The sequence below is a fragment of the Desmodus rotundus genome, chromosome 4 (genome assembly GCF_022682495.2).
Source record: "Desmodus rotundus isolate HL8 chromosome 4, HLdesRot8A.1, whole genome shotgun sequence".
NCBI classification, from domain to species: domain Eukaryota; kingdom Metazoa; phylum Chordata; class Mammalia; order Chiroptera; family Phyllostomidae; genus Desmodus; species Desmodus rotundus.
In genome coordinates, this window is record NC_071390.1 from 84,294,027 (window position 1) to 84,318,706 (window position 24,680).

A 24,680-nucleotide genomic window follows, 5' to 3' on the forward strand; every position below is an offset into this window, starting at 1 on the left:
CCTGTCCTTAGACAATGAGAAATCTTTTTTCCTTCTTTGAAGTTTTCTAACTTGTGTTTTGTTCTGGGGTTTTTTGGGTTTTTTTTTTTTTTTTGAGTTCTTGCTTGTTTTTGGGCCCCTTAGAATAATCCTCTCATTTCTTTCTTTTTTTCCTCACTTTACTCTTTGCTTTTTTTGTTCTATTTCTTAGAATAATTATTTAATTCTAATTTCCTATCCTGCTTTTGAAGACTTTTCCTTTACATTCATGCTGCCTTATCTCTATTCTCCAAGGTAGTTTTGTTTGCTTTCTGAATATTTGAATGTTTCCTATCATCTATTTCTTTAATGACTTAAACATTTTTTTCCTGCTCCCTGCATGATCCTTTTCTTCAGAGTTCATTTTTGTTTGTTTGTTTTGCTCTTTGTTTTTCACGTTAAGCTTTCCCTCAAATATATGAAGATCCTTGGCCAGTCTTTCAGATTTAAGAATGAGGTACTAAAACCTGAGTGAAGCTGTGTGTTGGCAAGTCTTGTTAACCAGTGGGAAGCTGGACATTTCAGTGGGGTACACACAAATGTTTGTATCTGTGGGTCTTTTGAGCTAGTTTTCTCAGAGAAGTTCTCTTGTCTTTTGGCTAGATATATATGAGACTGTGCTCTGGAACTGAGGGAGAAAGGTGTTTTTCTGGGTTGGGGAGGGAGCATCCTAGGATGACTGAACCAGAGAGGCCCAAATGTGAGTGAAAATGAGGCATATTGCTGAAAGCAGTGGGATTGAGTGAAATTCTGTCTGGGGACAGTGAGACTCCCTCCTAGAAAGCTCCCTGTCCAGTCCAGGCACAGGAAGGACCATCTGAGATATGTGTGCTGCCCAGTATAGCTGGGATCTAAATTGACAGCTTTTAAAAACATATAAAGTTTATAACCTCTAATATGAGTATGAAAAACCAACTACCTGGGAAGGTAATTCTGTGTAATTCCTGTTTCTTGGTTGTACATTTTCCTGCTTTGGTTTGGTCTCTTTCAGAGCAAATTGGAGCTTTGGCAGATCAGCACATTGTCCATGTGGCGTGTGGCGAGTCCCACAGTCTGGCCCTCAGTGACCGGGGCCAGCTGTTTTCTTGGGGTGCAGGGAGTGATGGTCAGCTGGGACTCATGACTACTGAGGATTCAGTGGCAGTGCCCAGGTAAGAATGTCAGAGAAAGGAATCTGAGTTTTCAAATGTCAATTGTAAATATTACTTCCTGCTGTCGCTTTATTAGACTTATATTTTAGTTTCTGCTTTGTTCATTTAATTGCTCTTCCTTTGTGCTACTGCAGTACCTTATACTGTTATAGTACTCGCCGCAAAAAGTGTAATTATTTATAGAAGTATGTATCTCAAGTTAAAAAATGTGAGTATGATTCCTCCTTGGCTGGTGTGGCTCAGTTGGTTGGAGTGTCATCCTGCAACCGAAAGGTTGTGGGTTTGATTCCCGGTCATGGCACATACCCAGGTTGCGAGTTTGATCTCCTGTCTGGGTGTGGACGATCCCCCATCTGGGCATGTATGAGAGGTAACCAGTTGATGCTTTTCTCTTGCATGGATGTTTCTTTCCCTTCCTCTCTCTCTAAAAGCAATGAAAAAAATATGAATATGATTCCATTTGTATAAAATTCTCGAAATGACAAAATTTTAGAGATGGAGTATAGATTAGTGATTGCCAGGACCTATGGATGGGGGAGGGACATAGTAAAAGTACAGCACCAGGAATCCTTGTGGTGTTGGGTCTGTTTAGCATCTTGACTATGGTGGTAGGTATGTGAATATACACAGGCGATAGGATTAATACACACTCAGAAATGAGTACAAATAAAACTGGGGAAATATGAATGAGCTTAGTAGATTGTATTAATGTCAATATTCTGGCTGTGATATTATACTACAGTTTTGCAAAACGTTACCATTGGGGAAAACTGGACAAGTTACATACAAGGGATCTCGCTATTATTTCTTACAACTGCATGTGAATCTACAATTACATATCAATTAAAATAGTTGGGTGCTAATTGGTATGAAATGCACACGTGAACTCTGTTTTAACTTTTTTATATCTGAGAAAATAAAACATTAACAAAAGCAGTAGCTACCATTGTATCCCCCCTCCCCTGCCCCTTCTATTTGCTAAAATACCCCCTACCAAGTGCATGTCCATCTGACTCCTTTGTTTCTATGGCATACACTTAATGAAGAGGAATATGGTAACTTGTGAACTGTTAAAGTAGAGAGGAGGAGCTATTCCCAGACTGCCCAACTCTTATGGCCAGTGCAAGGCACTTTACATGGATTTCTTCCATTTAATTCCCACTGCACCCTGTGAAGCAGGTACTGTTCTTATCTGCCTTTCATATGAGCAAGCAGAGGAATGTGATTTGAAAAGTAATCATATGATCTTCCTCTTTACCATTCTAGGAAATCAGGGTTTTGGAAGCATTGCCCTTATTTTTTCTTTAATTGTGGTAAAATACACATAACATAGAATTTACCATCTTAACTATTTTTAAGTGTACAGTTCAGTGGCATTAAGAATATTCACATTAAACACTGTGACCAATCTCCAGGACTTTATCATGTAAAAATTAAACTCTATATCCAATAAACAACACCCCCCCCCATTTTTCCTCCCTGAGCCCCTGGCAACCACCATTTTACTTTCTGTTTTTGTGAATTTGACTATACTCAGTACCTCATAAGTGGAATCATATCATACAGTATTTGTCTTTTTGTGACTGGGTTATTTCAATTTGGCATAGTGTCCTCAAGTTTCATCCACACTGAAGCACGTTTCAGAGTTTTCTTTCTTTTTAAGGTTGATTAATGGGAAAAATATAATAAAGATTATATAAAAATATTCAATTTGTATGCCATATTTTGATCATTCATCTGTTGATGGACACTTGGGTTGCATCTACCTTTTGGCCATTGTGAATAATGCTACCATTAATGTGGGTGTACTGATATCTCTTTGGGACACTGCTTTCAATTCTTTTGGATATATACTCAGAAGTGGAATTGCTGGATCATGGCATTGCCCTCATTTTGAAAGCCATTGAGACACCCGCCATATTCTTAGGGAACTCTCTTCTGTAGCTTTACTCCGTTTGTTCCTGAATTGGAGATGACAATTAACAGAGGGTATAGTAATGGGTTTAAGTGCAGAAGTTGTTTTTTTTCAAATAGTACTTAAGAGGCAGGAGGTTAGTGAAAGACCTAATGGAATTGTATCATGTAAGATTATATATTTGCTTTTTAAAAGTCTTTTAGAAAAAAATGATGTTATTTATTACAACTGTTTTATTTAGTTGGGATTATTTCTGATCATTATTTGTTAATGCCCTTCTTAAGAATAAATCCTTTTCTGTTTTAGGTTAATACAAAAGCTGAACCAGCAGACAATATTACAAGTTTCTTGTGGCAACTGGCATTGTTTGGCTCTTGCAGCTGGTAATGTAACATTATGCTAATGTTATGTTAATTTTGCCACCAATTCTCTTTGCATTTTTGTGTGGTGTTATCTAACTGGAAACCTTCAATTAACTGGTTAGGGTCTCTGCATTGCTGCTGGACGTGGCAGTTCCCAGGCACCTTGCTTTTCTCAGGGTGTGGATGATGAAGAAGGTGGCCATCACAGCTACTCCAGCTCTCTCACAGGGGGAGAGGAGCAGCAGGCAGGGCTGCACCCAGATGTTGTTGCACAGAGAGATTGGTTTTTCTTAGTTACAGCTCACTGTCAAGCTCACTGTTCCACTATCAGGCACCCCAACAAATGAAAAGGGAATTAGAGAAACCTAACCCTGCAAATAATATTGTATTCTATGTTAGAGTAAATTTGAAGGAAGTCTACACTGACATGTCCTGTTTGATACTCTGTGGTGTAATCAATCCCGTTCACAGCTGGACTCATGAAGTCCTGGGTCTCATGGTCTTTGGGGAGTCAAAATAGTTTAGCTTGCTTAGTGAATCTAAGCCTGGTAATTGGCCTATTCAAAACTGAATTGACTTAAACATTTAATTTTTTATTTGCATAAATATTAATAGCCTTTGAAGAGTAGTAAGACTCAGCTTATCTCTTTGTTGTTATGACAAGTGGGAGTTTCGGTTATGACAGACCTGCAGCATGAAGTGTCTCTGCTCCCTTGCTCTTGGGTGGGTTTGGTGTATGTGTGGGGTCAACTACCAGATGACCCTACTGGGCAGCAGTATTGTTCTAGGGAGATTATTTAATACCAGATATTCTGTTCTTATTTCAGATGGTCAGTTTTTCACCTGGGGAAAGAACAGCCATGGGCAGCTGGGCCTGGGGAAGGAGTTTCCCTCCCAGGCCAGCCCGCAGAGGGTGAGGTCCCTGGAGGGGATCCCACTGGCTCAGGTGGCTGCAGGAGGGGCCCACAGCTTTGCCCTGTCTCTCTCAGGAGCCGTTTTTGGCTGGGGGATGAATAATGCAGGGCAGCTAGGTCTCAGTGATGAAGAAGGTAAGTAAACTCTTCACATACACCTCTTTGGTTCAAAAACACACTCATTTAACACATGTTTCTTGAGGATCTACTATGTGCTGGACCCATGTTAGGTACTAAGGGTGCAGCAGTGAACAAAAGAGATAACACCTTGACTTAGTGAAGATTGCATGTAGTGGGCAGGTGTCAACAACAAACCAATGAATACATTGTATGTCAGGGGTTTGAGAGGAAAATTTCCTGTTTTACAAATAGTGGTCAGGGAGGGCATCTCTGATAAGAGGATGTTTGAGCAGAGCCCTGTAGAAGTCAGGTAAGAAATGAAACACGTGAGTATCTGAGCAAAGGGAACAGGATGAGCGAAGGCTGTGGTGCAGAAAGATACGTGGTGTGGTCAAGAGTGGAGTGGGCTGGGGAATGGCAGCAGAGCTGGAGGTCAGACAGCAGGGTAGGCCTGTCATGTAGGGCCGAGTAGGGCAGGGTCAGGGTTTTGGCTTTTTCTCACAGTGAAAGGGGGAGACATGGGGGCTTTGAGGAGGAGTGACTTCTCTTGGGTTTGGCTATAGTGGGTCCAGGGGGAAGCTCTAAGACCAATTTGGAGGCAGTGGGAGTCAAGCCGGGTTTTGTATCTGTTTTGAAGATGGGGCCAATTGGTTTTATTCACTGTTGGATGTGTGGTTTGAAATAAAGAGAGGAAAAGCTGGAAGGATAAAGTTACCATTTATGAAAAGAGGAAGACTCCGCGTGTGTGGAAGGGTGGTGGGGAGGTGGGTGGGCAGAGGTGGGGAGTGTGGGGAAAACCATGGATTAGGTTTTAGATATATTGAAAATGATATGTCTGTCAGACATCCAAATGGAGATGCAGGCAAGAAGATGAATATGGGAGTCATCCATCCAGTGGGAACCAAAATCTGTGGTAAGATTGCTATGTATACTTCATCACAAGGGCAAATGGTAGTGACATTCTGATATTAATCTTATTCTAGATCGAGAGTCTCCTTGCCATGTGAAACTCTTACGAACACAAAAAGTTGTCTATATTAGTTGTGGAGAAGAACACACAGCAGTCCTCACAAAAGTAAGGGACTCTGGAGTACTCTGGTTCGTTCTGTGACACTTTGGTGCTGGGTATGATATGGATGATTATCACTGATTATTTTCGATAGTGTTTTTTGAGAGAGTATTGATGTTGTTTGAAAATAGTTTAATGTATATAATCTTAAAATATAGTATGTGTAACAACATTCTGGGTTCCTTTAAAACAAGCCATCTAAATATGTAGAAAAGAGCAATGTAATTCATATTTTAAAATTATCAGCCTATTTCTTTTGCTTCTAAAAGAGTTACATCCAACTTTCAAAGGTACAGGTGTAGGTAGATACTCTTTTCTTCCTCACGCAACCAAAAGAAGGATAACAACCAATTTAAAAACAAAAAACAACCAGAACTGCCAGAAAATTGAACAGTGTAGAAGTCTGACAACCAAGGAGTTAAAGAAGAAACATTCATCCAGATTCATAGGAGGGGTGGAGACAGGCAGCCAGGGTGGAGAGGACGCACAGCAAGGTGGTGGCTGGGACTGGGTGGGTGAGGTGGTGGCTGGCAGATGGGTGGTTCCACATTCACTTGTGGATAAACCAGGAAGAACAATTGGGGAATTAGACAGACCGTGCCACCCAGGGTTCCAGCTCTGGGAAAAGAAAGCTTTAAAATCTCTGATGTAAAAACCTGTGGAGGTTGCAGTGGTGGGAGACACTGCCAGTATCACAGGAGAATCATTGGAGGGGCCTAACCACCCAGGAATCAGCAACAGAAGGATATAATTCGCTTGTGGGAAGTAGAGGAAGTGACTGAAAGTGGGGTGAGAGCCGAGAAAGTGTCATTGTTCCCTCTCTGACCCCTCCCCCACAGACAGCGCCACAGCACAGTGAATTGGGGTTGCCCTGCCTTGGCGAATCCCTAAGGCTCTGCCCCTTACAATGTAACAGATGCACCGAGACAAAGAAATGTGGTCCAAATGAAAGAACAGATCAGAACTCCAGAAAAACAACTAAGTGATGAGGAAATAGTCAACTTATCAGATGCAGAGTTCAAAACACTGGTAATAAGGACGCTAAGAGAAATTGTTGAGTATGGCTACAAAATAAAGGAAGAAATGAAGGCTCTACAAAGTGAAATAAAGAAAAATATACAGGGAACCAATAGTGAAAGGAGAAATAAATATTGAACCAAAACAGAATGAAGAAACGAGAATACAAAAAAATGAGGAGAGGCTTAAGAACCAGTGGGACAACTTTAAACATTCCAACATCTGAATCATAGAGGTTCCAGAAGGAGAAGAGGAAAAGCAAGAAATTGAAAACTTATTTAAAAGAATAATGAAGGAGAACTTCCCTAATCTAGCAAAAGAAATAGACTTCCAGGAAGTCCAGAGAATCCCAAAGAAGTTAACGCAAGGAAGCACACACCAAGGCACATCATAATTACATTTAGCCAAGATTAAAGATAAGGAGAGAATCTTAAAAGCAGCAAGAGAAAAGGAGACAGTTACCTACAAAGGAGTTCCCATAAGAACATCAGCTGATTTCTCAAAAGAAAGCTTGCAGGCAAGAAGGGGCTGGAAAGAAGTATTCAAAGTCATGAAAGGCAAGGACCTACATCCAAGATTGCTCTATCCAGCAAAGCTATCATTTAGAATGGAAGGGCAGATAAAGTGCTATCCAGATAAGGTCAAGTTCAAGGAGTTTATCATCACCAAGCCCTTATTATATGAAATGTTAAAGGGACTCATCTAAGAAAAAGAAGAAGATAAGAAACTATGAACAGTCAAATAACAACAAACACACGACTATCAACAACTGCACCTTAAAAACAAAAACCAAACAAACAACTAGAACAGGAACAGAATTACAGAAATGAAGATCACATGGAGGGTTAGCAGCAGGGGGAGGGAGGGAGGAGAATGAGGGAAAAGACACAGGGAATAAGAAGCATAATTGGGAGGCATACAATAGACAAGGGGAGTTTAAGAATAGTATAAGAAATGTAGAAACCAAAGAACTTATATGTATGACCCATGGACATGAGCTAAGGTAGGGGATTGCTGGAGGGAATGGGGGTACTGGGTGAAGGGGGATAAAGGGAAGAAAAAGATGGGACAGCTGTAGTAGCATAATCAATAAAATGTACTAAAAAAAAGAGTCACATGTAGAGAGAATGAAAATTATTTTCAGGTTGAAGAAACTGTTATAGATTCACTTTAATAAAATGCCTTAGCATTTGTTCACACATAGCTGTTAAAAATATATCGAATTTATCAAGGAGTTTTAGAGTACTTAACTTTTTATATATGAATGATCATGCATTCATCTCATTTCTCCTATTTCTTTTTTTGTTTTGTTTTGCTTTCTAACACATCATTGTACTTTTAAACAATTTTCAGAATTTACAGATAGCGCACATTCCTTTGAGCAGTGCTGTCTTCATTCCATAAACATGGAGTCTTAAGTTCCTTTTTTATTATTTTTTTAATTTAATGAACATCCCAAGGAAGTGATTTTGGCCAAGTATCAAGTGAGCATAGTGTTCTCGTACAGCCTATTGTGATCTGAATTTTATAGACAGGGTTTTAGAGGAGTGTACTCAAACTCAGTGGCACAGTGCAGTCATGTGGTGTTTTGTTCCTTGTTAGAGTGGAGGTGTGTTTACCTTTGGTGCTGGTTCCTGCGGGCAACTTGGACATGATTCCATGAATGATGAGGTTAATCCAAGAAGAGTTCTAGAGCTGATGGGCAGTGAAGTAACTCAGATTGCTTGTGGCAGGTGAGTGCTCCTAAGAGCTTCCTAGTATCTGTTATGCCCGGAAACGGATCTTGTCTTTGTAGTGATGGAGAATATGGTTCGACCTAACCACCATCATTTTAAGATATCTTAGCTGCATGCACACCTATGGTGAAAGTTTGGAGAGAGTTGGATGTGAGTAGGGTGTGGCAAGGGAGGGCTTTAGGTAAATGGAGCAACATAGGGACATTAGGCTTCTTTTGGGATAAAGAGTAGCAGGATGTGGGAAAGACCTAAAGAAAGGAGAGTAAGAGAGCCTTGGAGAACTTCTAGGAAATTTTGCCTAGTCCACCGTGCTTCTTCCCTCCCCTAGACGCCAAATGCAGCAGGCCATCTAGCACTTTCCAAGTCTGGCCCTCCTCCCCATGACCTATAGCATCAGAGAAGAATCGTATTATGGAGAGCCAGCCACTGCCAACAGAATCACATAGAAACATGGGGGAGGTTTTCTAGGGGCATGCCTAGGAATTGCTGTGCTCACATATGGACATTAAAAGTCAGTCTTCAGTGTATATCCAAAGCTTCCATAGGAATATTGAAAAGCAGTTTACCAGGCCACAAGCTTGATAGAACTGCGTCTTCTACATTTGGGTTATGACCAACCCATTTTGACACTTAGCAAAAGATTCTTACTGTTCAGCATTTAAAATGTGCTTATCATTTGTACCAGTTGAGTTTTCCTGAAATCATGCAGTATTGAGTTATGTCTTTAAATCTATCCCATGCCAGAATCTTATCGACATATAAGAGATTTAGAAAGATTAGGTGCCAAAATACCCAGCACAATACTTGGATATTTTTAGTATCATACAGAACTAAAATCCCAAGAACTATGAACACTGTGGGCCTTATGTGGGCTGTATGTAGCCCTTCAGCCATTTCAAACATAGAAAGTAGGGCATGTGTGGTTATTTGCCTGCTCACTTTATGTTTACATCTCTCACATTCGTGCACATGTGCATCAGGTTTTCTCAACTTTTTGATTTTTGTAGCAACTCCTAATTATTATTTAATGTTTCCCTATGAATCTCGCTTTGTGCTGTAATGGAAGGCCTCCATTGTGAAATTCTACATTGTACGCCTTTCGTGTCTCCGGACAAAAAGCCTTACAGTTAATTTTAATGTTTGCACTTGGGGTGCAACTTATAGGGAGGGCCTGATAAAAGAATGGAAGGGGGCTATTTAGTATTTTCAGTAAAGTATTGCCTTTGTCTTGTGTAGAAATGCAAAGTATGCTTTTTAGTACAAGTTTTTTTAAAGGTAGAGATGCTTTGTTGTTGCTAAGACAATTCTTAATCATAAGAATTTTGAAATTCTTGTATTTTTTTCATACATGCTGAAGTTGTTTACCAACTTATATTTGTTTGAAGTGTGATTTTTTCCCTTCCCATCCTCTCTTGCAAAAAAGAAGTGGGTTTCTGCTAATGAATTGAGCAGACATCTAATATTTTATATGCATTTTGAGCTGTATAACTTAATATTTGGACAGTTGATCATTTGTTTTATCATGTAATTGATAAAATGGTGGTAGCTATTAATGTTAGTTCAACCATATATTTATTTATACTGTCTGGAAATGAGTGGTTATAGTTCTAGGGGAGAAATAATTTGTGAGTATTCACCAGCTTGTGAAATCTATGCAGGAACTTGAACATCTAAATAAATAATGAGATATGTTTATATAAAAAAAGGTCAGAGTCTGAGCGTATATCTGTATTCAGTAATTATTTTAAATGTAATCACTTTCCCCCAGACAACACACCCTAGCCTTCGTGCCTTCTTCTGGACTCATCTATGCATTCGGTTGTGGAGCAAGAGGTCAATTAGGAACTGGACACACTTGTAATGTTAAGTGCCCATCTCCCGTGAAAGGTTACTGGGCCGCCCATAGTGGCCAGCTTTCAGCCAGATCTGGTAAGAGTGATTTGCATTGGAAGTTAGTGATATTTTAAATGATAAAAACCATTGTTTAGAGAACATGTTTCTATTTTTTCCTTGAAGTCTTTTAGAGGGAATGAATATGAAGTGTTTACTTTTAATATTGATCAACAAATATTTGAGTACTAACTATGCACAAGGATCTGTAGTCGAGATCATAAAGAATAAATCAGAAAATGTTCTTTGGGCCTCAGGGACCTTGGTGGTATTGTAGAAATTTTAATTATTATTGTTGCTAATAATGGAAGTTAATGTTTATTGAATGCTTAACCAAGTTCTGTTAGTATGCTAAGCACTCAGAATAACTTTAAGAACTAGTGGTTATTATCCTTATGCTGGATGGGGAAACTGAGTCTTAAGGAAGTTAAATAACTTGCCCAAGATCACATAGATTCCGGAGCAGGATTTAAACCCAAGTGTGCCTCATTCTAAAGCCTGTGGTCTTAATGCTTGTACTGTGTTACTTCCCTTTGCTATTAGTATTTTGGTTATAACATGACATAGTTGCTTTGTATGCCATTTTTTTTCTTTCCTTAAAAAATAAATAGCACAATATCCATTTCATTGGATCCCAAAGTAAGGCAGTCACTCAGTGTGAATAAATCCAGAGGCTGAAATGGAGCTGGAGAGTCATTAAAAGAAGCATAAATTAATAATTAGTTTTGATTTGAAGACTATAAAGTGGCACACTAATGGCTTGATAAGGATTTTTTTTTTTTGAAACAACAATCATAAGTTCCCTACTGGATTATAAGTAGCTTAAGGATAGAGACTGAATTTTTTCTTTTTTATAAATCTAGCCTGTAGTATAGGGCCTGACACAAACTTCTCACTCAGTAAATATTTGTGGAATGAATATATGAGCGTCTAAGAAATGTAGAACTTAAAACATAAAATAAACAAGATTTTTGTCTTGGTGATGTTCCTAAAAGTGAAAGAATGGCTTGGTGTCCTTTCCTCCATTATTTGTAAATTTCTTTTTCTCAAGATATTGTACTTACGCTAGGAATGAATGTGTTTAAGAAATGCACCAACTTGAAACATTCAAGTGTTTTTTAGGTTAATTTGAAGTCACATATTTTTGAAGTTTAATTAGAACCTAACTTATGTGATCATAAATTTGTGTTACAATGTTTGCCAAAATGATTTCTATTAACATAAGTAGATAAATTTCAGTTTCTTATGGTAAAGCTGTGGTGTTAGGAACCTTCATGGTAATGTGGGAGCACAGAGGAAGGCATCAAGTAGAATTCCGGTTGGGGGGAGTTTGAGCTGGTCTTCAAGGATGATTTGGAGTTAGCCAGGTAGAGGACATGGAGGGAGTGGGCCGTGGCGAATATAGGAATTGCACAATCCCAGGAGCACTGTTCCCATTAATGCTCTAGGAGGCACCATTCATGCGGACAGAGTGGGCACTGGCGGTGGTAGAAGGAAAAGGCACAGTGATATGAAGTAGAATGGTACTATGTTAGAAATAAAAGCAAGGTGATGGCTTTCGAGTACCACCATGCACACAGTGTGATGGGAGGTGAAGCAGGGAGTAGGACATGCAGGTCCTTATTATGTAAGTTTTATCCTGAAGGAGGTAGTGATCACCAGACTCAGTGTTGAGTTATTTGTCAGGCATATGTTACCATTTATAGTAGAGACTGTTTTAAATTGTAGGTTGGTGGCATGACAGAGTTAGAATGAAAAATAGAAACGAGGTCAGGATTAGCTGGCTTTTAGGGTGGGGGCAGAGTTCAGGTGAGAATGGAGGCTACTGTTGGATATATTTATTTTTAATTGAAATAGAAACAGTCCTGGGCAAAGAGCCAGGAGATAAGGCTTCTCTTCTCTGACATAATTAAAATGGATAGGAAACCACTGTGAAGAATATTTTGGAATATTAGAAAAGGGATCAAGGAAAAACTTTAATTATTGAAAAATATGCTGTTGAAAATTTTTTTGACAGATCGCTTTAAATATCATATTGTTAAGCAGATCTTCTCTGGAGGAGACCAAACTTTTGTACTTTGCTCCAAATATGAGGTAAAATTTTCTTTTGACTATTATTTTGGGGGTTGAATAATGGCAAACCAGTATTTATTTTAATAAATTATTACATGGAAAAATAAGTAAATAACTATACAAGCAATGTGTTACTCTTTTTTTTTTTTTTTTTACCAATTTTATCTTATTAAAATAAGAAAATTAAACCTTGAGGAATTTAACTTCATTTTGCTTTCTTGAAGTGCCAATATTTTCTTCTGGTATTTTAATCATAGAATTCTATTGTAATTTAAAATTATTTATATCTACCTCTGTTCCAAAAGAGATTTAAGGAGACCCAGAGAGTTCATACTTACCTTGGCATTATTTGACTTCCCATTTCTTTCCTTCCCGCTGAAGTAGTGAAAATTCTAGGTGTTTGGAACTTAGTGGGTTGTTGTTGTTGTTTTTTTATGTGATTGAGTATATACTAAATATAGAAGAGATATCCCAGTATTCAGATACCCTTTCTCATTTATAATCTGCTCATTGTGCCACACTAAAATTTCCCTCATATTGTCTCCTGCATCACTGTAGTGGGTAAGTCAGGAAGAATGACATTCTAGTACAGGGTCTGGCAGAAGTAAGGCCTGCTTGAGTGTGGTTCGTAAGGTAATAATATGGGTGTAATAATTATAGTTTTAACTTGATCATTTCTCCTATAATCTCATATGGTGTGCTTGAGTGTGATACTGTTACGTTACAGAATTACATGCTTATGATTTTGTAATAAAAGATTTTGTAATAAAAAAGGGGCATTGTTTGTGCTGGACCCTGTATCTTGATGTAGGAGAATATGACCCAGGAACCTGCAACAGTGCTTTAACTCATTGCTCTGCTCCTGGACCGGGAAAATCAGTCTGAAACCAGCACGACAGAGTTGTTTTGTGCCCTCCCCCATCTCTTCTACTCTTGCACGTTCTCTCCAGCCCGTCCTGCTTTTACTCAACGAGCATTTAGGGAAGACCAAACGTGTGTGACACATTGATCTTTATCCTGTCCTGGAGGAGCAGAGAAGGGGCGTCGTGATAAAGGATTTCTAATTGGTTGGGAATAAAATGAGGAACTGTGGAGAAAAGGGGCTCTTTCAGCCCTGGAGATTCTCCACATCAGTCTAATATTTTGCCATCAATATGAAACGTTCTTACCTTCTACTCAGTATAATTCTCTGTGTTTGGTAGGAAAGGCTGTGGTGGAGCCTGAGGCTTCAGGTTGGACAGATGAAACTGACAGATACTTCCCAGGTCAGCCGCCTGGAGGAGGTTTTGTCTAGTGCTGCCATCTGGGGTGACTTGGAACTCTGGCTTGAGACCTATTTTAGGCCCGGCTTCAGTGCTTCACAGAGAAATCTTGAAGAAAGCTGAGATTATTGTGTTTCTTCAAGATGACAATAAAGCGAAGGATGAAAGGCACTGAATCTCTGTAGATTAATAACATTTTGTATACAAGTAGTAGAGTTTAAAGTATCCATTTTTCCTAAGAAAGTGACTTGAATAATATCCAAAATATCCAATAATATTTTTCCTGTGCAATTCAACATAAAGCTTAGTTTTCTTCCTTTTATAAATATGGTAGCTGATATACAGGGTGGGGCAAAAGTAGGTTTACAGTTGTTCATATGGGAAATAGTACAATAATTGATAAATAATAATGTGAGAATAAGCTCTGTGTTTCAAGTACTCACAACTGTAAACCTGCTTCTGCACCACCCTTTATGTAGTTGGGTTTTTAAAGAAGTTTTTAGTTTATTAATCCTCTCACGAAAAATCTGCACAACCACTACAGATAAAATCACTGGAGAATCTTCACTCCTTCTTGCCAGCACTAACACTGGCCTTTGCAGTCCCCCGACTTTCTTCATTCTGTCCTTGCGTTCCTGTTGTTGTTTTCTTCAGGTCGTCTTCTCACACAGGCCACGTCTTGCAAGTCCATGTTTGGGTTCATTTTTCCTTGCCTCATGTAAGGAATCGTAAGTCATGCCAAAGCCAGTTGTCTTACCACCACCAAAATGGGTCCCAAATCCAAATACACAGATGGCATCTGCTGTTGTCTTGTACAGTTTGGCTAGTTTTTCCTGAATTTCTGGCTTAGATGCTGTTGCCCTCCCAGGGTGAAGGACGTGTTGGTCATGAGCTCCCTGGTCTGGATATTTACTGGGTTGTACATGATGGCACTGCTGGTCCTCAAGCAGACAGGGAGGAGAAAAGCTGTAGTTGAATTTTAAACTTACTGTAGTTAACACTGGACTGGCAAAGAAAACATTGGTGAAAAGGAAGTGGAGTAGGGTAGTGTTAGTGAAATAGGGCAGGTTAAAGTTTAAACACCTGTTAAGAGTGGTATGCATTACAAATGTAAGATAACAGAGAAAAAAAGAAAGTAAAATATTACTTAGGAAGGTGTTGCTCCTTTTTAAAAAACTGAAACCTGTATACTTTTACTTAAGCTATTAACCATAGATTTTTGTTTAGATACAGAGACCAATCAAATCATGTTACCCTGTTACTATATCACGTGAAGAATCACGTAAAGACCAAGAAAAAGCATATGTGTAGTCACAGGGTCCATTTTTGTATAAAATACTCATTCATTAATGCCAGGCCTTTGCTACATTTGGTTCTAGGTCTCGGTGATTTAGTGAGTGTTAAGCGCTAGCTGCTCTCTTTTCTTTCATCTCGTTCTCTGGATATGCCAGAAGAGGGGATGTGGTTGGGACTGTGTGTGTGTGTGTGTGTGTGTGTGTATCTGTCTGTCTGTCTCAAAGCCTGCTAGGTGACATAATCCTTTTTCCCAAAACAGTTATTCTCATTGTTGGTTGCCCATGAAATCACCCAAGGGCCTTAAAAACTGCTGATGCCTCTAGAGATTCTGGCTTAATTGTTCTAGAGTGTGACTTGGCCGCCAAGATTTGTGAGTGCTCTAGTGACTCAAAGTGTGGCCAAAGTTTAGAAACACTGTCCTGGACCATTTTTTTCTTTATGGCCTCTATGTAATTAGAAGACATTGATTACAAGAAAGTTGATCCTTTTTCTTAGGTCTTTAGAAATTCTGAAATTGTACTTCACTTAAGGCATCTGTGGTTTATTGGGTAGACGTGCGGTAAAAAAGAATGAGAAAATAATTGCATGTCTATATTTTATTATAAGTGCATGTTGGAGTCTATGTTTAGCTTTCCTTCAAATTGGAGAATTAATTAAAATTTATATAACAACAGTCATTTTCAAACTAGGGTGTGTTTGTGTGTGCACAAATGTTTACTTTCTCTTAGGGTTTTTCTCTGTGTAATTCAGGATGTCTTTTGCTCTCTCGATAGATGTCTCTGGCCATTTTAGTAAAATAATTATCAAGAACCAGATCATCAAAAACTTGGACAAGCACCTCTAATTTGTTACATGCCCATCTCCTTTTCCTTTATAATGATATCTTAAGTCATGACTACGGGAAAAACCAAGAAAAATTATTTTGAAAGTTGTGTTTGTTTGTGTAGGTACAAAGGAGAAAAAAAATGAACATTTTATGAATTGATGCTTTAATATTACTTTTTTGCTCTTTTCTACTGACAAATATAGGAGCCATAAAGCACTTTCAACTTTTCTCAATTGTAGATCAAGAACAGGATTTGGGGAAAATCAGTTGAAAAACAGAAATTTTAGAAAATAAAAGTGCTTGTATTTTTAAAATCTCACTGAATAAAGGATGTACAGTGCTGAGCAGCATTTGGAATTTTTAAAGCCATTATTGACTTTTTTTGCCACCATTTAAAAAAAAATTATTTATTTATTTTTAGAGAGAAGGGAAGGGAGGGAGAAAGAGAGGGAGGGAAACAACAATGTGTGGTTGCCTCTTGCTCACCCCATATTGGGGACCTTGCCTGCAACCCAGGCATGTGCCCTGACTGGGAATTGAACCAGTGACCCTTTGGTTCAAAGGCCAGCACTCAATCCACTGAGCCACACCAGCCAGGGCTTGCCACCTTTCTTATAAATTTATAGCTATATACTTGGAACAAGAAATTAAGACGCATTAAGTTTTTATAGATTATTTGCACTATAGATTATAACATTTTTAAATAATATATTTTGTTGGAGTTTAGTGAATAGATATGACAATGATTAATACCTTAAAAGCCTTGATGATATAGTGGTTCAAAGCAGAGGGGAAAGAAGTCTGGAAAAGTCTTATTAGGTTGGTTTCTGTGGGAAACAGACTTTGAGACTGAGATTTATGTTCAGAAAGTTTTTTGGGGGGGTGCACTGTAGAGCAACATCAACTTAGGGATGAAGGAGGCAGCATTGGGCAGAGGGAGAAATTGAACCTCCTGTCAGTAGAACTGAGTCCCCAGCCAATCTATGGGAACTTTGAGGTTGGGATGGCCCTTCTAGGTCTGAGTTGAGGATAGGGGCTGGGCCTTTGTACCACACCTCTCACTGCCACTGGATGCAAAGGAGTGAAGCGATTTCTGGAGAGCAGCCCAGCTGGGAGGTGTCAGGAGCTTACACTTTCAGCAGCGGGGAGATTGAGTCCCCCACCCCCCCACACCATTCTGAAGGATGGGGGCATCTGGGCAGTGCTCCCAGCTCCTGTAGTAAGTGAAACACAAAATGGAGAATGTGTCAGAAAGAAAGGAGAAAAGATCCATCCTACATAATTTCTCATTTTTTTCCTGTTATGTTTAATTTTCCAGAATTATTCTCCTGCTATTGACTTCAGGACTGTGAACCAAGCACATTACACCAGTTTAATAAACGATGAAACCATAGCAGTTTGGAGACAAAAACTCTCAGAACATAACAATGCAAATACAATCAAGTATGTGACTGCTTTTTTTCTTTCATTTTATTTTTCTCAAAGTGTAGTGGAATCTTCTAGCTTAGTGATTTCCCCTATTTCCATATTGAGATTGTGAATATAAACGGTGTTTTACATTTTAGGGAATCTTTTTTTTTTTGCACATATTTATTTTGGATTTGGTGTCCTTACCCCAAATGACATCATAGGTTGTTCCCCTCTCCATTTTTCCAGAGGCTGTAATCGTTGACCTGCCTTGTTCAGATCCTAAAACCCTGCTGACAGTCTGAGTTGGCCTTTCTACTAAGAAAACTCATTGTTTCTGTGTTGTTTGACCCCAAGAGTTTCTTTATATGAGTGTTTCAAAGCACCCTAAGTCTCAGACAGCTGCTATCGCACCAAATCGGAATAATTTGTAGATTTTCACATTCAAAATGATTCGTCGAGATGGTAATTCAGTGTCAAGTAAGGGAAAAAATAGAGTAAAAAGTATTGAGGCTTTTTATTTTATTTATTTATTTATCCATCCACCCACCCATCCATCCATCCATCCATCCATCCATCCATCCATCCATCCATCCATTGTTCCTCACCCAAGGACATGCTCACTGATTTTAGAAAGAGGGGAAGGGAAGGAGAAAGAGGGAGAGAAACATTGATGTGAGAGAGGTCGGTTGTCTCTTGTATGTGCTCCAACTGGGGACTGAACTGCAACCTAGGCATGTGCTCTGACCAGGAATTCAACCTGTGACCTTTTGGTTTATTGAATGACACTCCAACCAGCTAAGCCACACTAGCCAGGGCAATTTTACTTTATTCTTAAAGGAGAATTTTTTTCTGCACATTTTTATATATTTTCATTGATTTTCCTTAGCATTTCCATTTTTCAGCAGAGTCTCTCATTCTTGGGAAGGAATGAATCACTAAGCAGTGGTCATTCCCAGAAACGTGTGTATAATACACCTAGCTTTATGACATGGATTATAGTGGGGCACTTGACCAGGGTCTGAACTTTGGGCACATTGGGGGATCATTGGGAGTGCCCTAGAGCAGCTCACGGCTGTCCTCAAAATAGGTGTCTCTGCTGAGGAGTTCAGGCTGGAAGGTGGCAGGAGCAAAGGAACTGGACTCACTGTTGAAGGGGGGTGCGGACTGTAGATTCACTCTGCTGAAACCATGACACTTTGCTAGTTCTCAGTTTTCTTGTTTATAAAATGATCTTTCCTGACCCAGATTCTATGATTAAGAGACGTGACTTAAATAGCCTCCTCAACTATGTATTCGTTTCATTCCTTCCCTTTCCTTATATTGAATAAGAGGGCCCAGGGCTCCTGACATGCAATTTCACTCTGGATCCTCAGAAACTAGCTATTTTCCCAGAACCTGCGTAATCTAGGTAATAGGAATAAACACTCATTTCACTTTTCGGTTTCTTTCTCAGATAGGTAACAAAATAGAAGGAAGTGGTTGTACAGTTATTAATTTACAAATATAAATTAAAAGGTAATTTACAAAGATAAACTTCTGTATTTGGGAGAAAACAGCTCAGCTTCTCTGTTTTGGTTTTATTTTGTGTTTGTGTTTATTTTGTGAGTGTCTTCGATGGTTGGTAGTAGAAGAATGTTCAAGGTCTTGGCAGGTACAAAAGTTTTTCTTCCCATAGCTTTGATACTCTCTTTTTATTTTAACATGACTTACAGAAAATTTGAGCCCTTGTCCACTTTGAGATGTGACACAATGTTTTTTAAAGCAAATGTATGTATATTTTCCAAGGCTTTACCCGGGTAAGAAAGAGCTGCTAATAGCCTTGGCAGGTGTGGCTCAGTTGGTTGGGTGTTGTCCCACAAATCGAAATGTCGCAGGTTTGGGTCCCAGTCGGGGCCTATGCTTGGGTTGCAGGTTCAGTCCCCAGTGAAAGCACGTACAAAAGGGAATTAATCAATGTTTCTCTCTCACGTTGATGTTTCTCTTTCTCTCTTTCTCCCTCCCTTTCCCTTTCTAGACTCATAAAAGAAAAAAGTTTATTTTTAAAAAAGAGCTGCTATTAATGAAACCGTCAAATAGATGTCTAATCTATTGCTGATGCTTCAGTAACTATGTATTTGTAATTATTAAAGGCTTCCCTCCCTTCTTCTCTCTAAACAGTGGTATTGTTCAGATATTATCTTCTGCAGCCTGTTGGAATGGAAGTTTTCTCGAAAAAAAGTAAGTGACTTCAAGTCTTAAAAAATACCCACATGTGATACAGATACTTAGTCAGCAGAGGCCAGTGAAAGACTTCTGTTCTCTTTGATGGTGGTTGGCCTTTTTTCAGTGGATAAGCTGATGATTTGTGCAGAAATTGGAATGCCTAGTAACGATGAATGAGAGGGCATCAGGAAGGGCAATGCTGATTCATGCCTGGTTTGCGGAGAAGCAGATTAGCAAAGAGAGAGGCTATATCTCAGAAAGAGTTGGTATAGTCAAAAGTATGATTTTTCAGGGTATTCTAAAATGTTGCTACTCCTACCATGTGCGCAGCATTTATTCTTGAATTCTTAATTCCCTAAATAATCTCCTTGCTTTATTTGTTTTTCTATTCCATCAGATTTTTTTTTTCTCTCAAAATAGGGAGCTTAGGGGGAAGGTCTAAGGAGACTTCAGGGCTTCTTGGACTTAGGTCCAGCCCAGGTCACTCAGAAATTACATTTGTGCTGAGCTTCCAGGTAGGAAAGAGTGTTTTTTGGCTTAGCCTTATCCCTTCTGCAGATACTCCCCTGAGGAACCTGATGTAGCAAAGGGGCCTTGTTATGGGTTTTGATTTTTGGTGATCCCAAGTTCTGACCATCTCTCAGTGAGAATCCCATGACGTCTTAGACATCATTTCTGTATATGAACCCGACTCATGCATCCCACCCAAACTGTGATGCGTCCCACTCTGAGTTTCAAGAGGTCGCTTCAGAAACTCTTTTCAGTGAGGTAGAGAAAGCTAAGTTACTTACTTTTCCTTCAGGGAAAAGTATTCTGGATTGTGCTGATTTGGGTCTTTTAGAACAGTGATTCTCAACTAGGCTGATTTTGCTTCCTCAGGATATTTGGTAATGTCCGATGACATTTTTGGTTACAATGGAGAAGGCTGTATTACTGGCATCTATTAGGCAAAGGCTAGGATGCTGCTAAACAGCTCACAATCCCACCCACTTAACAAAGAATTATACAGCCTCAAAAATCAGTAGTATCACGGCTGAGAAACCTTGTTGTAGAAGGACAGCTTTTATGAAGGTTAGGAGTGGCTCTCGGCCAGATTTGTTAGGTTACCATCCTTAGTATCATGGATTCTATCGGGTTCTGGATAAAGGTTTTTTTTTTTTAAACTGACAATGGTGCTATTTCAGGAGTCCTGTTCCTCAAGCTTATACAGAATGCATCATAAGATACCAATTAAAATGAAGACCAGTTTTAAGAAGCATAAATATATGTAAATAAAAATTGTCTTTTTTTGTATTTTGTTTTTCTTAACAGCATAGCAAAATTACATTTAAGCACGTGGAAGGTTATATATAGGATACCAGAATTAATTTTTATGGTTTGGGCAGATTTATTTTTGCCCAATAAAGCCTAAGCATCTTCTCTTGATTTGATAATTTAGGTTCCAATACATATTAACTATGATTATTTAAAAAAAGTTAGAAACTCTACTTATGTTTTTATAAATAATTAAAACATTGCTGTCACAGGGTGGTAAGACTGAACGTGTCCATTACTCATAAATAGAAGCCTGCTTTACAAATAGCTAGTTCTTTTATAATTCACAGATGTGGTATGTATGTTCAAGAGTGGACATTTAAAAGAGATATTCTCTTTAAGCTTCTGAAAGGCTAAGACTTTAAGTTTGGAAAAATGATTAGTTGCTAGGAAGTTAAAAAACAGTAGTAGTAAAAATTACTCCCTGAGTGAATGTAATTGTATCTCTTGTGTTAACTGAGACATTTACTTTACATTTGTTGTGGATCTGTTTTAGGAAAAAAAAAAAAACTTTAAGAAAGGCTTTAAACATGGTGACTCTATTTGCTGCTTGTTGATGAAAGGGTCAGTTTGCACAGGGACTTATTTCTTTATTTCTTTATTATTTATTTTTTGCATCTGGGCACAGAATCCACAGCTTGTTTGGCATACCACAATTACAAAAAAAGGCAACCGCCCTCCCCAACAAAAAACCCCATAACAATAAATCAGGGAAATAACACTGGTTATAAACTTTGAGTTGGCCTCAAATTGAAATAATGATCCTTGTACTTTGACTTGAAGGAAAAAAGACTTGAAAATTTTAAGAATATCTCATAAAAGGGATTCTAGAAAGGTTTATTCTGTCCAACTTCTCCAAAGTGTACTATTTTATGCATATTGTCTGCCAGGGCAAATTTAAATGTGATCAGTATGGATAAACTATTTATGGCTACCTATTTATAATTCCTGCTTTGTTTTACTTATGTACTTTGTTTTTGTTTGTTTAGAATTGATGAACATTTTAAAACAAGTCCCAAAATCCCTGGGATTGACCTGAACTCAACTAGAGTGTTATTTGAGAAGTTAATGAACTCTCAGCATTCCATGATTCTGGAACAGGTATGTTCTTTACATTGACAAAGTGCATGTTTAAAAATACATTTTTTCACTGCAGTAATTCATCTTTCAGAGGAAACAAAAAAGATGAAAGGCAAAGGTCTTATATAAATCTTAATTCTAAAAGATTCACCTTGGGAATTTGCCCTACTTTCAGCTTTCTTTTTGGCCTACCCCTTTCTAAGGAAACGCCCCCCAGAGTGCTTACACTGGCTTTTCTTTTCACTGGCATATCCGGAATGCCTAGACTCACGGGAGGTCCTCAGTGCACACAATGAGTGAGAGTTGAGAGTCTGCCAAATAGAACATGACTTAGAGATAAGGTAGCTAGGTCTTATGTATGCTTGAATTTCTCAGTACTCTTTTCTCTCATACAGATCTTAAACAGCTTTGAAAGTTGCCTGATTCCTCAGTTGTCAAGTTCACCACCAGATGTTGAAGCTATGCGAATATATTTAATACTGCCTGAGTGTCCCCTACTCCAGGATTCCAAGTATTACATAACATTGACTATTCCCCTGGCTATGGCCATTCTGCGGCTGGATACAAACCCTAGCAAAGTATTAGGTGAATTTGCCAAATTCTATACTTGTGGTTTTGTGCTTTTTATTTTAATTGGTGTGACTAGTGGCTCTTGGTGGTTTGCTCTCCAAGAATCTATTTGTTGCCATTTAATATCCTTAACATTTAACCTACTTCTCTTTACTGTTAATTTCTAACTAGCCATATTGCAATTTGAACAAATGGAACCATTATTTCAGTTATTTGAAATGATTTATGACAGACTAATCTTTATTTTTAAATAGTCACAAAGTTAGATTATCCAACTTTGTTTTTTTCTTCTCCCATGCTTGCTAGTAGTTAATAAGCTCTCAAAATTTGATATCTGTCAGTTGTTTTTACTCCTATACCTAACTTAGGGGGTGGGAGTGAAATAAGCAGTTTTGGTAATACACAGGTCTCCAGAAAAGGAGAGGAAGAAAACGACCTAGTGGAGACTTACCAAATGTTTGTTTTGTTTTTCTTTTTTAGGACAGTTGAGTCCACACTGATTTTTGCAGGCTACGGACACTTCGCTGAGATAAGAACCTTTTATTCCTCAGTGAATTGGAGAGTGTCTCTCATGGGAGTAGCGCCTGAGCTGTTTTTACTAATCAAGTGCAGAAAGTCTGTCTCCTGGCTTTTCCCTTTTTTCCCCCCCTGGTAAATTTTTTTTAGGTGTTCACTGTAGCTCAGTGACTTCTGCATTCCATAAGAAGTAGGATGTTACTTGAGTGTGGTCTCCCCATGAGTAAAGAGACCTGTGTTCCTGAGGATGGAATACTGGCTTATATTGCTTCCACCTTTTCAGGAGATATAAAAACAGAAATTATAATGGGAGCAATAGTAATATGTTAGCCCTTAATTATTTTTTAAGATCAAAAGCCCTTTGGAGCATATTTTCTCAGGTGTGCTAATAAATCGTGAGGTGGAGAGATGGCAACCTGTCAAGGAGTATAGAACTTGCTTTTTAACTTTGAAGTTTTTTTTTTAATTTTAATTTTTTTCAGGTAGAATGGCACAAAGTGATCAAAATCATTCAGTTTTACACTGAATTTGTTTTTAACTTCTCATTATAGAAATTTAAACTTAAAAGAATACCCAACAGTGGAGAGAACACTACAGGACCTGAACATTTTGTCCTTTTTTCTTTTATCTATTCTCCTACCACCGTGTTTTCATTTTTTGATGGAATATTTTTTAAAAGTCTCAGACATCATATTATTTAATCTTTTAAATATTTCAGTGTGGCTGAATTTTTTTCTGACAAAATAGAAGTTGATGATATCATTGTTTAGTTGGGTTATAAGGAAGCACTGTTTGGTGAGAAGCAAAAATAGTAGCTTTTCAACAATTATGCCTCTTGAAAGGAAAGAATGGTTGTCATACTGGTGCTGCTCTGGGCCTGTGGGCATTGGTGTCCCTGGCGCAGGGTTTAGGGGTGATGGCTGAGAAGAGGGCCGAAAGGACTAGGATGTATGAATGCTCCTGCCGCAAATATGTGCCTTAGCATCTTGTCCACATGTACCCTTGGGACTGAAATTTTAGATTAGCCTTCTGATTGAGCCTTTGAGGAGAAACATCAGATCAAGCTTTATTAAAAAAAAAAACAAAACCCAGGATTTTTGCACAGCTGCTGCTCTCTCCAGAAATGCTTTAATGGTTTCTTTTAAAGTCAGTTGTAGAAAACTGTATTTTAGACTAATAAACATTTTCTAGCTAGAGCAGTTTATAGCTAGTAGGCAGAAGACATAAATACTTAAGACATAAATATCAAGATTATACATTGAAATATGCCTTTTCTTTCTTTCTAAAGATAACTGGTGGTCTCAGGTATGCCCAAAATATTTCATGAAGCTGGTAAACCTCTATAAAGGTGCAGTTGTTTATCTACTGAGAGGAAGAAAGACATTCTTAATTCCTGTACGGTTTAACACTTACATTACAGCAGCTCTCAAGCTCCTGGAGAAATTATATAAGGTGAGCCATGAGTGGAGCCAGTGGGGGGAAGCTGAGTAGATGGGAAGGTCAAATGGGCCAGTGTCCTACTGAGATGCTCTATGGGAAGCCATTTTCCAGTTGTCTGGGTTTTGGTTGACCTTATTTTGTTTTTCATCAGGTAAATCTTAAGGTGAAGCATGTGGAATATGATACATTTTACATTCCTGAGATTTCCAGTCTTGTGGACATTCAGGAAGACTACCTCATGTGGTTCTTGCATCAAGCAGGCATGGTAAGAATCCACATAAAGCTTATCTCCCACTTCAGTCTTTTGTCAGGGTATAAGTAGGAATAGGAAAGCACATCCGAGCCCTATAATTTGTCCTTGACTTTGGTGTTAGTATCAAACTGGTGTTTTATCCACTGAATTTTGCACTCTTGAAACTTTGAAGTGCTTTAAGTAATCACAAATGATTCTAAGGAGTCATAAATAGGCAGACATGCAGAATAGTATAAATTTTAATTG

At 38.5% G+C, this 24,680-nt stretch overlaps 1 protein-coding gene across 8 annotated transcripts in view; it reads left to right on the top strand.

Annotated features, from left to right (window-relative positions):
• Nucleotides 1-24,680, top strand: part of HERC3 (HECT and RLD domain containing E3 ubiquitin protein ligase 3) — a 106,935-nt gene that overhangs the window by 31,387 nt on the left and 50,868 nt on the right. For all 8 annotated transcript variants that reach the window (XM_045183761.3, XM_045183759.3, XM_045183760.3 and 5 more), the window contains exons 4-16: nt 1,010-1,169; nt 3,391-3,467; nt 4,274-4,495; nt 5,464-5,555; nt 8,169-8,299; nt 10,071-10,231; nt 12,210-12,286; nt 16,968-17,092; nt 19,217-19,276; nt 21,565-21,676; nt 22,051-22,240; nt 24,030-24,193; nt 24,333-24,446. In XM_045183761.3, the coding sequence (XP_045039696.2) occupies nt 1,010-1,169; nt 3,391-3,467; nt 4,274-4,495; nt 5,464-5,555; nt 8,169-8,299; nt 10,071-10,231; nt 12,210-12,286; nt 16,968-17,092; nt 19,217-19,276; nt 21,565-21,676; nt 22,051-22,240; nt 24,030-24,193; nt 24,333-24,446 (1,685 nt within the window). The remainder of the gene's footprint in view (nt 1-1,009; nt 1,170-3,390; nt 3,468-4,273; nt 4,496-5,463; nt 5,556-8,168; nt 8,300-10,070; nt 10,232-12,209; nt 12,287-16,967; nt 17,093-19,216; nt 19,277-21,564; nt 21,677-22,050; nt 22,241-24,029; nt 24,194-24,332; nt 24,447-24,680) is intronic.